Here is a 13393-nt window from a genome sequence, read left to right as displayed (position 1 = left end):
TCAGCACCAACCACATTTCAGCGGCTCACTCCAAGCACACGCTGATGAATGCTTGAACTCCGAGCATGAACACCGCATTCGCGTGTTTTGAGACCGATGGATGCCTTGAGTCAACGCCAGCAGCACGCGGTGAGTATTGCAGGGCGCAGCACACATCAGCATTGACCTGCTTGTATGCCAGGAATGGCAGATGTGTCACCGCGATGAGTCGTTCAATTATAAAGAAGTGATACCCACGCTCCATGTATTCAACCTTCAAGAATATCCCAGAAATCCGGTCAGCAGCAATCATTCATCTCATCCTTCAAAGATCGGCAGTAGGCAGAAAGCTCCACTCAAGGCAGCTCGTACGCGAACACGATCTCGGACGAAACCCTCGGACTGAGCTGTCTCACTCAATCCGACAGCCTTACTTATACAGCCCTCCTAACCCCCAAGACATCAACGTAATGTCCATCCTCTACGACCAACTCTACAAATCCACACCCCTCCTGCCCAAAACCTCATCAGAAAAATCAATCCAATACACACCAATGTTCCAATCCGCCAACGCTCAGAAGGAGAATGAGAAGATGTCCTCCACACAACCACGAACAGGAACACAGTCTGTTGTCACTTCCAGCTCGGATTCTGATGACAGGAGTTCGGTCTGGAGCAAGTCTACGGGAACTTCGACGATTACTGTGATTAAGGAGAGGATGAAGAGGTCTTCGAAGGACGACGAGAAGAGAACTCCTGCGCAGAAAGAGGCGGAGAAGAAGGCTGGTCGACTTTCGTATGTGACGCTGGGTACGCTTGCGGCGTTGAAGGGTTAGAAAACTAATAACTTCGGTGGAGTTGGAGTATGTTCTGAGTTGGTGCAGACAGCACGGCTGGCTCGTTGACTTTATGATTACTGGCGGAAGTACAGTGTTTCTAGCTAGGCGTTACTGGTGGGAGGCTAAGCTTACGGTCGATCGATGATGGATACCAAAAGGGTTGGAGTTTATGACTAAGGTTGTTTGGTTGGATGAGACTGATGCTGGGTGCTTGATTTGCTTGAGATGGATTGTATATAGAATATGAGTGATACATGTACCAGAATGCTTTGCTTCAATGAATCACAATTTGATTCTCGCTTTTCTTTTTCTTCGACCCTGCGCTCTCGCTCTATGGCAACTCCAAGTTACGTAGAATGTGCCATGATTCTGTCGGCGGCACGCTGCTCGCTTTCCTTCGTCATCAATCCTGCTTACAACGAGCTCTTCCTTTGGCCATACATGACAGAACGGCACTCCTCATCAGTCATCATAACCTCCCCCTTTGACGCGAAAGCCACCAATTCAGAAACTTCCTTCCACACTCTGGCTTTGACCTTGGAGTAAGCTTCCTTTACGAGCCCATCGGCGTCGTGTGCGCTGCTCGTCGTCTTGCTCACCCTTTCGTTCTTGCCTGTCTTCGATGATGATGATGATGATGATGCACTCTTCGGGACTCCACCAGCTACAGAGCGCTCTGACTTGGGCTTCGAAGGGATGGTGGGCTTGAGGAAGTCAACGGCGCTGCTCTGTCTGCGGTCTGGGGCCGGTCTGGATGCGACGACTTTTACCTCGCTATCGGCGCGTCCGCGTAATTTTGGTGCTGGGCGTTCTGGGTCATTGATCGGCTCCTTCTTGATTACAGGCGTCTTGATCCGAGGCAGATTGGTCATAGACGGCTTTCGCTGATTTGTCGGTGCCGGTTGTGCTGGTTGAATCGCTGGCGCTTTCTCAGCCGTTCTTCGTTTTTGCTGCCTTAGAAAGATTGTCAGTATTCTCATTCAACTGACTTCTCATCAAAAGCTCATGCATGGTCAACAACGTACCCTTGGTACTGCTCCTTCTCAAAGACCTCACCCACCGAGCGGGCTATGGATGCTCCAGTACTCCTGAATCGCTGGTAACACATATTCTACGCTGCTGTCAGTCGAAAAACCCTTCGTGTGGTGTACAGAATCGTACTGCTGATAACGGCTCCCGGCCTCTGGTCCCGTCAAGCCGGTATTTCTCGTTAAGGCTTCTTGCTATCTCTGACCATGACTTGCTCTCTTTCGTACACATCAAGTATATTGCTTTGTTGAGAGCATGATTATCGACTGCGAGACTGGCTTTGTTGTGAGCATCGGCAATGTACCACTCTCTGCGATAGTCCTCTCCACGAGATTGAGCGATTGCCGCAGCATACTTGCTGAAGCGGGAATAGCAAGCAGCACCTGGGGATACCACCATTAGTATTGTTGAGCGCAGAAATTAGGGCCCAAGCTCACCAGAAAGCAGCGAAGTGTCTGTACTGACACCACGATTGTAGCGAGTGTTGAGGTCCTCGGCGATACGATCCCATTCCAAGTCGTGTTCTTTGCGAAGGCGATAAATGTCGACGTTGATGGGATCAAACGTTGTGCCGCTGACGGTCTTGACCTGCTTCCCGAATAAGGGCTGGATGGACGCATCTGAATGCTTACGCTTGAGTTCTTTCTTGGGAGCAAGAGCAGGGGCGCCTTCTGGATCCATCGCGAGCAAGTGTTTTGAGGTAAGTTTTGGTGCTGCAGAATCTTTGATCAAGTTCAGTGCAGTGTTATGGCCCAAAGGGCGGTCAGTGGTGCCGTTTGTATCAATAACGACCGCCTACAAGCTATGACCAAGGCTTCGGCGACCTGCATCTCTTACAAGCGGCAAGCCGACTTTTCTTCCATACGGATAAGGAAGATACGGACAGATGCGACTGACGAACGCAGACGCCCAATAGTATGGAAGATGGTGTCAAGCATTGAAATTGATGGACGGCACCATAGCGAATTTTGTTTAAGAGTGCCTCCTGGCGCCTACCTAGTCCTCAGAAGTGCAAGTAGCCGTTGCTGAGAATCAGCATGTGTGGGCTCCTCGTTGGGTAGGTCAAACGACGGAAAGTAGTAGGCTGCCGAGAGAGACGTGCGAAGACCGAAAATTGGCAATTTCCAATCGATGTAGTTTCGTTTCCCTACGAGTGGTATTTGGTGGCTCAGCGAGGGAGGAGGGTCGAACACTAGGCTTCGAGAATGGATTATCGTGTGGGTCAATGTCTCCAATATCTTCATGAAGGCCATGCCTGCGGTGCTCGGAGACGGGAACATGGTTGGCACGGAGCCGACGCCGGGCGGATCTGATTGGCCCTCTCGACCTTTCAAGTTTCAATGTTGGATGCCACACATGTATCGGGGATCGAGGGGATCGCGTGACGGGTTGGGCGTGGGCGGGGGCGGGGGCGGGGGCGTGGGCGTGGGCGTGGGCAGGCGTGTGTACTCCGTAGGCGTGTGCAGGCGTGTGCAGGCGTGTGAGGCTCTCCGCAAAGGCAAAGCGCAAAGCCTCCGGATGTTTCCTGAAGGAGGGAGGGTTGAGTTGAGTACAAAGAAAGCAGAAGTGGCCCCCGCGCGGTCCAAGGAGGAGGTGGGTGAGCTTGCCAATCACATGCTGCCTTTCCGTCACGGTTGGGGCCCTGGTATGCACCTGATCACCTCCGCCGTGTCTGCACCTGATCGCTTCTCTATCTCGTTCGCACGAGCTGCTTGATTGAGAGCGCACGAATCCTGCTGTTACTGTTGTTGCCGTCTGCATCGCGTCGCTTCGCAATTCGTGCCCGTCGCCCGTCGCGTCCAAGTGAGTGAGTTGCCAAGCACGCCCGAGCGGACGGACCCTGCTTCGGTTGAAGCCGAAGCCGCATCTCGTCGACGACCCGACTTGAACAACACGCACGTGAAAGCCATCATCAGGTGACTACTACGCGGGAAGGGAGAGGGAGTTGCGGGAATCACTCAGGCCGTGTAAGTGGCACGATGAAATGCCCGTCGACAGAACCACACTGCGCAAAGAGCCTGGACCGATGCGCAGCCGCAAGCCCGCGTCATGCGACCGCATGCTATCGCCATGCTCTCAGCGTAGCGACGCTCGATGCATGGAGCTGGCCATACAACGAACGACACTGAGCGTCCGCGAGGCGAGGCGAGGCTGTGAGGCGACGAGGCTACGAGCGATGGCCGCAACCTATCCTCGCTTGAGCTCTCGTCGACTGTCGTCCTTAGCTGCCACCTGCCACCTGCCACTGCCACTGCCACTGCCACTGCCACTGGCCAGCCGCATCGCATGACCTCAACTGCTCGATGCGCATCACATGCAGACGCGAGAGATTGATCACGAGCTAATATGTCTTGCGCAGGACAGCGTATAGAAACGCGACGCCTCTGACTGCGGAAGGGGAGCCCGCGCGTCCAGGCGAGTCCCGACCATGGCTGCTGCCATTGCAAAACGGAAGCGCGACGCCAACGATATGCCGAATCCACGCGCACCACCCAACATGAGCGACGACTTCGAGCACCAGTACATGCATGGAGGCGATGGAATGGGACATCACGATGGCAATATGGACTTCGCCGCCGCTCTGAATCAACACAATACCGACCCGGACATGGGAGATCTCCATCATCAGCACAACCCCCAAGCCGAAGTACACCAACAAGGAGGCCCGACGGCGAGTGACACTGCTGCTGCTGCGATGGCCTACCATCATACTATGACCGTGCCTCAATCCACAGAACAGGCTTTCATGACCCAGCCCACTGAACCGCCGAACGACCGTCCCACGAGCTCCTCAATCGACCAAGCCAGTGGTGTTCCCGGGCGATCTAACAGCTTCGGCGACTTCGATATCGGTCCCAACTCTGGTCAGGCGAATTCTAATGGCGCAACATCTCCATCCGGACCAGGAAAGGGCTCTAACGGTCCCAAACCACAGGTTGGCACCGAGGAATGGCATAAAGTGCGAAGAGACAATCATAAAGAAGGTGAGTCTCCGTGATGTGTTCGATAGGAAGCACTCCTCCGCCACCAACTCCATCGCCAAGTCTTCCAATGCGCTCAAAGATGCCCGGAAGCTGACATTTAGCAGTGGAACGTCGACGTCGAGAGACTATCAACGAGGGCATTAACGAACTCGCCAAGATAGTTCCAGGCTGCGAAAAGAACAAAGGCAGCATTCTGGCTCGTGCCGTGCAGTTTATTACGCAGCTCAAGGAGAACGAGACTCAGAACATCGAGAAGTGGACGCTGGAGAAGCTTCTCACCGAGCAAGCCATTGCTGAGCTGAGCACAAGCTGCGATAAGCTCAAGGCTGAGTGTCAGCGCGCCTGGGCCGAGTGCGAACAGTGGAAGAAAGCCGCACAGAAGAATGGCATCACAATTGATGTCGACGAGAAGGAGGCCGATGCCGAAGACGCATAGACTGCGGACACTCAGAGTCAGGCTTCTGACGAAGCTACTACAGGCGGCGGCAGAGTTGCCGTTGATTCACGCTTTTCAGAAGCCTTCACGAACCCGGACTAATTCAGAGACTGCTCATGGGAGACTTGTCTCATGGACAGCTAGCTAAGGACATGATCGGCGTTTGGCGGGATTCAGAGAGATACTCCAGGGCGTGCGGTTTCTTGATGTTGTGGTGGCGTTTTATCTAAGGTATTTCACAGGGCCACTGCACATAGCTTGTGCCACGAATTGAATGCCACATCGAAGCTCCCGTCCCTTGCATAACAGCCAGCTTGACAAGGATGAACATGGAAAATCGTTGAAAATCGTCTCGCTGTCTCCTTCGAACACTAACTGAAGTAGTACTAGCGTGCTACTATGGTAGCTTTTCTCTTAAACGAATTCCTCTCCATATCGTGTTGCATGGTCCGCTGGTGGCCATCAGAGCCTCGCGTCCATACACTCGCACGCCTCCTGAAGCGGCCGCAATTGGCATGATGTCGTGAATATGCCTGCTGTATAAGTTCCCCCAACGCCACGCTCATAGACCCGCATACCCCTGCAAGAAAACCTAGTAGAAGGACTCAACCATAGTTTCCTTGTTAGTCGTGTTGATTGCGCTGGGCCCCATTCCTTCGCCAAGCTTGAATACCGACTCCACCACACTCAACTCTGTGGCTGTGGTGTCGAGTCCAGTCACGGCCATCCAGTCATTGACCACCATCCCGGCACCAACGACTGGACTGCCCCGGTTGACACTGCCTGCGACAAGTGGTACTTGAAGCAAACTCGAAAGCTCATCCTGGTCCTGAATCGAAGTCTTGGGATGCACGATACCGCCCTGATTCGAGAGCGCCATGTAGGAGCCCGTCAGCACGTTATCCGCAATCGTCTGCCTGAAAACTTCCACGCCCAAAACATCTGCGATGATCTCCTCCGTCTCGCGCTCCAGGTCGGGATGCACGAGCGCCACATGATCGTTGGCGCAAATGACGTTCCCGAGTGCTGATAATCTCTCTTCTATTCGCTGGATCTTGACTTCGTCTGGTATCGAGTTTCGCAAGTGTTGGAGTTCTTGATCGGTTGTGGATGTGGGTACGAGCAGGCCCTTTTTGTTTCCGGCCGTGAGGCGACCTACAATGCGCGTGCCGGCGATTGTGCAGTGGCAGATGGGAATGACGTCTTGAAGTTCGGCTTCGAAAACGCTGTAGAAATTCTCGGATGCGCCGACTGCGACGAGAGAGTAGGAATTCGTGAGGGTTGAGAAGACTCCGACTCTGGATGATTGTTGGTTAGCTGAAATGCTACGGTATCCTTGTAAACGAGCAGAGCAGAGCTTGACGTACTCGTTGGAGTTCTCGAATGAGGCGCGGACCGCCATGATGTTGCGCGGGTGGTTGATGTGTCCCTTGAGTACTGTGTAAGGCGGCGAATCTGTCTGTGTACTGGGGTGAGGAAGTCGGGATGTTGTCTGATCGCGTGCGCAGAATGGTGTCGTCGAGCTTGGGGGTCGTGGTTGGAGTTTTAAGCAAAAGCGAACGTGGGGCTGAAGATCTCAGAGGCGCGCTAGTGGGAGAGTCAGTATGAATCATCCGATGGCGGCTATGTCAAACATTATCATCACCGCCAAGAATGGCACAATGGCATGTGCGATTGCATTGCCGCAGAGGCTATGCAGCACACATACAGTGACTCATTTGCACGGCAAAGACTATGGCATTGGGAGAGCCAGACGTCCGAGGTCCTCACCGCCCACCCAACCCACCACCGCTGGTGCTCTAGCACCACACAGCACCCCCGTCAGTTCTCCGAGTGTCTGCTTGCAGCAATGCCGCCCTCGATGATGGACACCATACCTCGCACCCGCCATGCCCAACAACCAGAAACATGACGCCACAGTGCACTATCTCGAAGCCCAGGTGCAACTTTTCGCAACCTCGATCAACGTTCGCGACTTCACCCTACCCTCGCCAGCCTGGAGTCAAATGGCGCCCGACTTCGTGGCCAGCGTCGGGTATTTGCATGAGCAAGTCTTCCTCGACATACATGGACTTCTCGCTACGCTGTGCTCCGTAACGAAGGACAACCCGGAATACTCGGTGAAACTGGTGGACGTGACAACGATGGTGCACGTTGGCGCAGGAACTGCCCAGATGTGCGTCAACGAGGAGATCACAGGCATACACGAGGGAGTAGCTCAGCAAAGTATGTCAATGATCGAATGGAAGCGCTTAGATGGCAAATGGCAATGCACTCGCCATAAAAGCTTGCAGGGATTTGACGGAATGGGCTACGCAGGTGCGCATCCATTTCTCCGCCAAGTTTCGCGAGCAGCTAATGCCATGTTCAGACATGATTTCATGATTTCAAGGTCTTGGACTCGGAGAGACATGGTGATAGCCCCCCCCCCTAGCTTTGGACACCTTAAAGCTGCGCCTAACGCTGCCGGATCCGCCCCAGCTGAAGGATTGAATGCCCCATTTCGAAGTATCTGGTCCAACTAGCCAGATGCGGACTGCCTTTTTTGCCATCGGGCCTCATGGTCTGTAACACGCTTAGCACGTGTTACCACTCGAGCGACAAGGCAGCCAAGCATAGGATCAAAGCCAACATCGGCTTCCAAAGGATAGGCTCTATACAAGATCACCAGGTTTTCGCCCACAGGATGAGCTCCAGCAGGAAGAGCGTTGCAGAACACTTTGGGGCAGGTCCTTGGATTTCTTCAGCATGGATCTCGGCTGGATGCAGTGTTGACTTGTAATTTGCAAAATCCTCAGCGGAATTGCAATGCGGTCCTCTTCATGAGGAGATGTTCAAAAGAGCTCCGTCATTCGCACCAACTTCCTCGTTCTCTCGCAAGCAGGTGTCGAGCTACGAGCATCATTCACCCATCACCCATCCGGGAGTTCACCAAGCTCTTGTTAACCAAGGCAGGAAAGGGCAATTAACGCCACAGCTCCCAATCATGTGCAAGAGTAGAAGCGGCTTCTTCGAGCGAAACTTTGCTGGAAAATAGGGTAACACAGGAGCTTCTGACTAGAGCTTTACTAAAGCAGCGTATAGCAATACCACATCAATAATAACAGCAAAAGTCTCATGATGATGCAATAAATATTGTTATCAATTTGCGTTGTTGCATCGCAGGTTCAGCTGCAACCGATAGCGAATTCCGAGAATTGAACTCCGCCCAGTCCGAGGGCCGTCTCGCACTATGCATCTCTCTCAGCTTTTGAATGTGTGCAACTCGAACTTTTGTACCCTCCAAATGTACACATCCCAGAATAATAATTCCTTGATCGTAATATCGCGGTATGTTGAGCATTCATCATATTAATCCTCAATCACTAACCAATATTGGCCTCGGGTGCTCTCGATCTATCGACGCAAGTCAACAGCGGGTTTGACAATGCTCGGTGTCAGTCCGGATTTCATGGGCGGCATATTGAGTCCGGCCCAGCTGGTGATCGATGGTTCTCTGCAAGCCGACTGGTTAGGTCTGAGGAAATCCGGTCAAATCAGGCCTTGCCTGCAATGGTGTATATGAGACCAATCATTTCCAACCGAGTGCTACTCTTGGTATGCACGTCGACGAACTCCGTCCATTCCATGTCTGAGCTCATCTCTATTGGAAGGGCAGTCGTAGTGAGCACATCGTGTGCGAGACTCTCAATCCGCTCTTCGAAATCGTGATCGTCACTGGTATCGAGAGCGGAAAGCGTCTCTGAAATATTTGGGATGGCGCGCAGTATTACTGTAAGCGATGGAACTCGGTCAACAAATTGCGGCATATCGCGGTCTTTCTAATTAGCAGACTATTCCTGTTTGAGACGCAGGGACTTTGGAGGCGTGTTGTATGCATTCATGATTGCTGGGCTGTATTAATGAAAGAGAGGTTGTGAGGCTGGCTTGACTCACTGGGTGCTGGTACAAGTGCCGCTTGCGAATGCGTACAGTATTCTTCGACAAGCCGATGAACCAAGGTGAAGTTCCGCAAGTGAGTGAGGATATCACACACTGCCTTGAAGTGCTTGGCATGACTGCTGTCCTCCGGACTTGAGAAGAGAGACCTCTCCCGGCCTCGGGCAATCTCTCGCGCAGCGTCAATGGCTTCATAACCGCCAACGTCATGCTCTAAAGAACGAGAGTCCAATGCTGAAGAGGGGGTATTAGGAGCACGATGAGGCGGTCCGTGGAGGTCATGTCCAGGGAATGCCCGTGGTCTGGTCAAGGGAGCAGGATGGTAGAAGCACTTCGAGCTTATTCCGCGATGCAGACATCGCCCACAGGTAGGCCTTTCGTGATCGCAACGGATCTAGGTGCACAACTCAGCGTGGTTTCATCTCATTCGCGTCTTGTAGTCTACCTTGGATTTCCGACATGGTTCGCAGGATGCTGGCTTCCCATTACGCCTACTGACAGCAGGTGATATCGAAGCTTTTCAACGGGATGAAGTTGGGGATGGCTATGCAAGCGCGGCACTGTCGGCGTGAATCCTCGGAATGAAGGAACCAAAAACTTCCGGGACGGAGTGAGAGGTCGCAACCATTGGAAGCATATTGGCGGATGATCTTTGTCGATTGCAAGAAGTCCTGTGAGTGTGAAGGAGTGTCTGATAGGTATGATCGATACTGTAGAATGTGTGCATACCGCTTTGCCAGCCTCTGCGCAAGCCATTGCAAAAAGCAGACATCAATCTGTACTTTCAGCTACGCCAAGACAAGCCACCAACCAGGCAACTACTCGAACAGCACAGCCCGCTATGGCTTGCATGAGGCTTTCGGAGTCGCCCTCGCCCTGAGATGTGCTCCAGCAGCTTGATCCACATCAGCAAAAACCTCGTACACACGACCAAGTCTGTGAACACCTCGTAGTTCACAACAAAGAACGAAGCGCTTTACGGGAACATCCAACTCAAACCCAACTTACTGGGGGTCTACTTCTGCTCATCTGAAATGGAGTATATTGTTCGGAAAGTCGAGTCCAGACTGGCCAAGGCCGGTATGGCAGAGTCTCGAAGAGCTCGATTGACATGCAGAGAAGCGAGAGACATTACCGTCACTGTCACAGAGATCACGGAAATCAGTGATTCTGGAGTAACCGATGATGAAAGGACCTACCAAGATTCAAATACACCGACGCCGTGCAGCAGTCCAGTTCGCAACTCGTCCCTCGCAAGATCCTCCAAGGGAGAGCGATGGTCTGAGTGCTATGCATCTACCCATTGGTCTTTGAAGCCTAGCAAGTTTGGCTTCGGTAACGCTTCACAATCACATCTGATCGGACTCGATTCCGGCTCGTCTATCCGGAAGGCCAGATCAAGACTGTTGCCAAAGTCCTTTAGAACAGGTTCCGTAAGTGCTGTATTGTGATTGAAAGGGACGTATTTGAGACTGACGTGAGAGCAGCGCCATGAAAGAACTCCTGAGCGAGAGACTAATGTCGGTGCCCGGCCACTTTGGATGTGTCCTGGATTTTGACCTATTGTGGTCGTTGCTTGGGAATTTGAGGGAGCTGTAGTATTTTTTCGCCCGTGTCGTCGACTTAGCGGCAGGAGTTCGGCGTTGGTGGGAAATGGTTCCATCGGCTTCAATTTGTGACGGATGATGTTTGTTGGCCTCGAAGCTGCAGATATCGACAGCATGCCGCTTGTCTTTCATGCCATGTTGTACATCCTCACAGAAAAGTCATCGCTTCCTGCTACCAACTGTTCCCCTCTCTCTGTCACTCTTGGTTCTGCACGTGGCCTCCAGCGAAGAGCATTGACGGCCCGTGAAGGACTGATGGCATCGTCAATCTCAGCGCGTTCTTCGACCGACAGCGTCCCAGCATCCAGCTTGGCGATGCTTATATTTCCTTCTTCGGTTCCAAACGCCATGAGGATGGACGTGCTTGTTTGCGATACCGCGACTGCAGTTATAGAGCTGCTGGCGGACAGTGCAGTTACACATTGTGCTTTGCCGCTTTCCAGCTTCCATACTTTCACAGACTTGTCCCTGCCAGCAGTCACAAAAGCAGGTCCTGCAGCTGATGGTACCCAATCACAATCTAAGATCATGCGGGAGTGGCCCTTGGGATTTGTGGCATGTAGGGTGTAAAGTCCTGGACTGTCATTTTCCCGTTCGAAAACAGCCCATTGTCTGTCACGACTGACACTCAGCAAATACTTGTCATCAGGTGAGAAAGCAAGACTTGTGACAGTCAAATTGTGCGCTGTCAGGGGCGGCTTTATCTCGCGCCAATCTTTGGTCTCATACAGCCTGATGACGGCGTGATCTACTGCACTTGCTTTGCAAGCAGTTGCAATCAACAAGCCATCGTGACTTGTGGCTACGGTCGAGATCTCGTATCCATGACCGTAGAGCTTTTCATGTTCTGGCCAGAGAGTATGTCGGGCGAGATGGTCCTCAAAAGGGGGTTGGCGCAAATCGAGTGTGGATCTATGGATAACAGCCGAAGGATCAACGGTTTCGCGCTCATCCGCATTACCGTTCTGTAGATGAGCGATCGCATCATCATCGTCCACAGTCGCAACGGCTTTGTTCGACAGACCAAGCACTGGTATGTTTGCAGCGTCTGGTAAATCTGTTGCCATTGATTGTGAGAAGTTGCCGAGCCGAGCCATGAGGCTGTCGACTGCCTTGGGCTTGTTGAAGACTCTTAAGAGTTTTTCATCGGCACCAGAGACGAACTGGTGCTCAGTGATGGCGGCGATGCAATTGAGGTCGTAGCCGTGTATTTGTGGTCTGGATGTTTCGTGCCATGAGCTCCTGCCATTCCTGCTCCAGGGGGACAGCGATCGTGTGGTCTGATCCGAGCCAGTGGTGAGGAGATAGCTGCCAGATGGAGCCCAAGTCAGGCTTCGCACCTCCTCGATATGTCCACTGATGCCGATCTGCTGCAGCCACACATGATTGGGAGAACTCCACACCCATCTACGCCAGCTTCCAGTGCGACCCAAGCTGACAACGGATTGCCCGCTCGGCCGCCAAAGGCCTATCCAGAAGCCACCCGTGGAGCCGGTGGCTGTGGTGGAGCCTTTCTGAGAGCTGATCTCGCCGAGTCTGCTACTACAGACCCATAAACCAGAAGCAGCGTCTGCATGCCAAATGGACAGTGAATTATCGGCTGATGCAGATAGTAGTACTGGGTTTCCAGTCTCGTCTCCTTTCGGCGACCATCTTGCGGTATATATCCAATCCTCGTGACCAATGAGGAGTGCCTCAAACGTCACGTTGTATTTTGCCTCTGGGTTACCAACCTGGTGCGCTTTGTTTGATAGAGACTTTTTTCCGGTAGGAAGAGCAATGCCAGCTGTGTCTAGGTCGTCGATTGTAGTTCCGCCCTGGGGTTGATGTAGGCGCCAGAGACGTATGTACTTGTCTTGGCTGGCCGATGCAAGGAGGACATCGGTGCTGTCGTCGCGACGTTCTCTAGTGAAGTCCAGCGACCGAATCCAGCCTTCGTGTCCACTCAATGTGGCCTGCAGCGCAAAGTTATAGCTGACTTGGTCGCTTGCGTAGAGCTGTATGCTGTTCGAAGTGCCGGCGACTGCAAGCAGGACAACATCGTTGGATAGAGCGGTCAGTGCGAGGCTCAGCGGGAAATATCGAGGCGTCAGCGAAATCGACTGAATCAGCTCGGCGGTGGCATTTTCCAGACTCCATATCTTGACGGTCCCATCCGCGGCTCCGGTGGCAAAGATCGAGGAGCCTGCAAGAGTAGCAATTGCATTGATAGAGCCAGTATGTTCTGCCAAGCACTGCGCCGCATGGTAGCCATTAGGCGTCTGGTCTGAGGCAGCCCAAAGTCGAACCGTCCTGTCTGCGCTTCCGCTAATGATAAACCGCCGATCGTTTCGATGCAGAATCTTCACCGCGTTCACCGTGTCGGTATGGCCCGACAAGAGCGCAGTGACTCCACGATGGTCTGCGTCGTCGGGATTCCACAGCGCTATGTTGCTGCCAGCGCCGAACACCAACAGTTCAGAGGCCCAGTCCGCGGCGGAAGGGTGCCGGTTGCCTCCTGCGGCAATGTATTCGACGCTTGTCTGCCCCATTTTCCTGTCCTGTCACGCTGAGCTTTCTGTCGCCGAAAGCTGTGATTCT

The 13393-nt window shown here is 53.0% G+C and overlaps 7 protein-coding genes across 7 annotated transcripts; 3 read left to right on the top strand and 4 right to left on the bottom strand.

Moving 5' to 3' along the window:
- Positions 1-267: 267 nt before the first annotated feature.
- MYCFIDRAFT_210422 (uncharacterized protein) lies at positions 268-1094 on the top strand. Its single transcript, XM_007925332.1, has one exon. The coding sequence runs from the start codon at positions 450-452 to the stop codon at positions 813-815; it is 366 nt and encodes a 121-aa protein (XP_007923523.1). The 5' UTR covers positions 268-449; the 3' UTR covers positions 816-1094.
- MYCFIDRAFT_206720 (uncharacterized protein) lies at positions 268-2677 on the bottom strand (the record flags this gene model as incomplete). Its single annotated transcript, XM_007925331.1, has 9 exons — positions 268-1085; positions 1136-1243; positions 1270-1768; positions 1804-1820; positions 1879-2024; positions 2059-2205; positions 2231-2279; positions 2309-2642; positions 2672-2677. 9 exons carry the CDS (start codon positions 2675-2677, stop codon positions 916-918), a joined length of 1476 nt encoding a protein of 491 aa, XP_007923522.1. The 3' UTR covers positions 268-915.
- Positions 2678-3759: 1082 nt separating this feature from the next.
- Positions 3760-5561, top strand: MYCFIDRAFT_52514 (uncharacterized protein). The gene is made up of 3 exons (XM_007924369.1): positions 3760-3814; positions 4207-4831; positions 4936-5561. Exons 2-3 carry the CDS (start codon positions 4276-4278, stop codon positions 5265-5267), a joined length of 888 nt encoding a protein of 295 aa, XP_007922560.1. The 5' UTR covers positions 3760-3814; positions 4207-4275; the 3' UTR covers positions 5268-5561.
- A 214-nt stretch (positions 5562-5775) lies between these two features.
- MYCFIDRAFT_161738 (uncharacterized protein) lies at positions 5776-6669 on the bottom strand (the record flags this gene model as incomplete). The annotated part of the gene is made up of 2 exons (XM_007925330.1): positions 5776-6565; positions 6635-6669. The coding sequence occupies 2 exons, from the start codon at positions 6667-6669 to the stop codon at positions 5860-5862; spliced, it is 741 nt and encodes a 246-aa protein (XP_007923521.1). The 3' UTR covers positions 5776-5859.
- Positions 6670-7156: 487 nt separating this feature from the next.
- On the top strand, positions 7157-8304 carry MYCFIDRAFT_171939 (uncharacterized protein; the record flags this gene model as incomplete). The annotated part of the gene is made up of 3 exons (XM_007925329.1): positions 7157-7681; positions 7777-8035; positions 8066-8304. 3 exons carry the CDS (start codon positions 7157-7159, stop codon positions 8302-8304), a joined length of 1023 nt encoding a protein of 340 aa, XP_007923520.1.
- Positions 8305-8382: 78 nt separating this feature from the next.
- Positions 8383-8610, bottom strand: MYCFIDRAFT_171938 (uncharacterized protein; the record flags this gene model as incomplete). Its single annotated transcript, XM_007925328.1, has 2 exons — positions 8383-8514; positions 8539-8610. The coding sequence occupies 2 exons, from the start codon at positions 8608-8610 to the stop codon at positions 8383-8385; spliced, it is 204 nt and encodes a 67-aa protein (XP_007923519.1).
- A 2049-nt stretch (positions 8611-10659) lies between these two features.
- On the bottom strand, positions 10660-13344 carry MYCFIDRAFT_161734 (uncharacterized protein; the record flags this gene model as incomplete). Its single annotated transcript, XM_007925327.1, has 1 exon — positions 10660-13344. One exon carries the CDS (start codon positions 13342-13344, stop codon positions 10942-10944), a length of 2403 nt encoding a protein of 800 aa, XP_007923518.1. The 3' UTR covers positions 10660-10941.
- Between the last annotated feature and the right edge of the window lie 49 nt (positions 13345-13393).

The sequence above is a fragment of the Pseudocercospora fijiensis genome (assembly GCF_000340215.1).
Source record: "Pseudocercospora fijiensis CIRAD86 unplaced genomic scaffold MYCFIscaffold_2, whole genome shotgun sequence".
In the NCBI taxonomy this organism is placed as follows: Eukaryota; Fungi; Ascomycota; class Dothideomycetes; order Mycosphaerellales; family Mycosphaerellaceae; genus Pseudocercospora; species Pseudocercospora fijiensis.
Note: the sequence above shows the minus strand (reverse complement) of the source record. Positions and strands in the feature narration are given on the sequence as shown.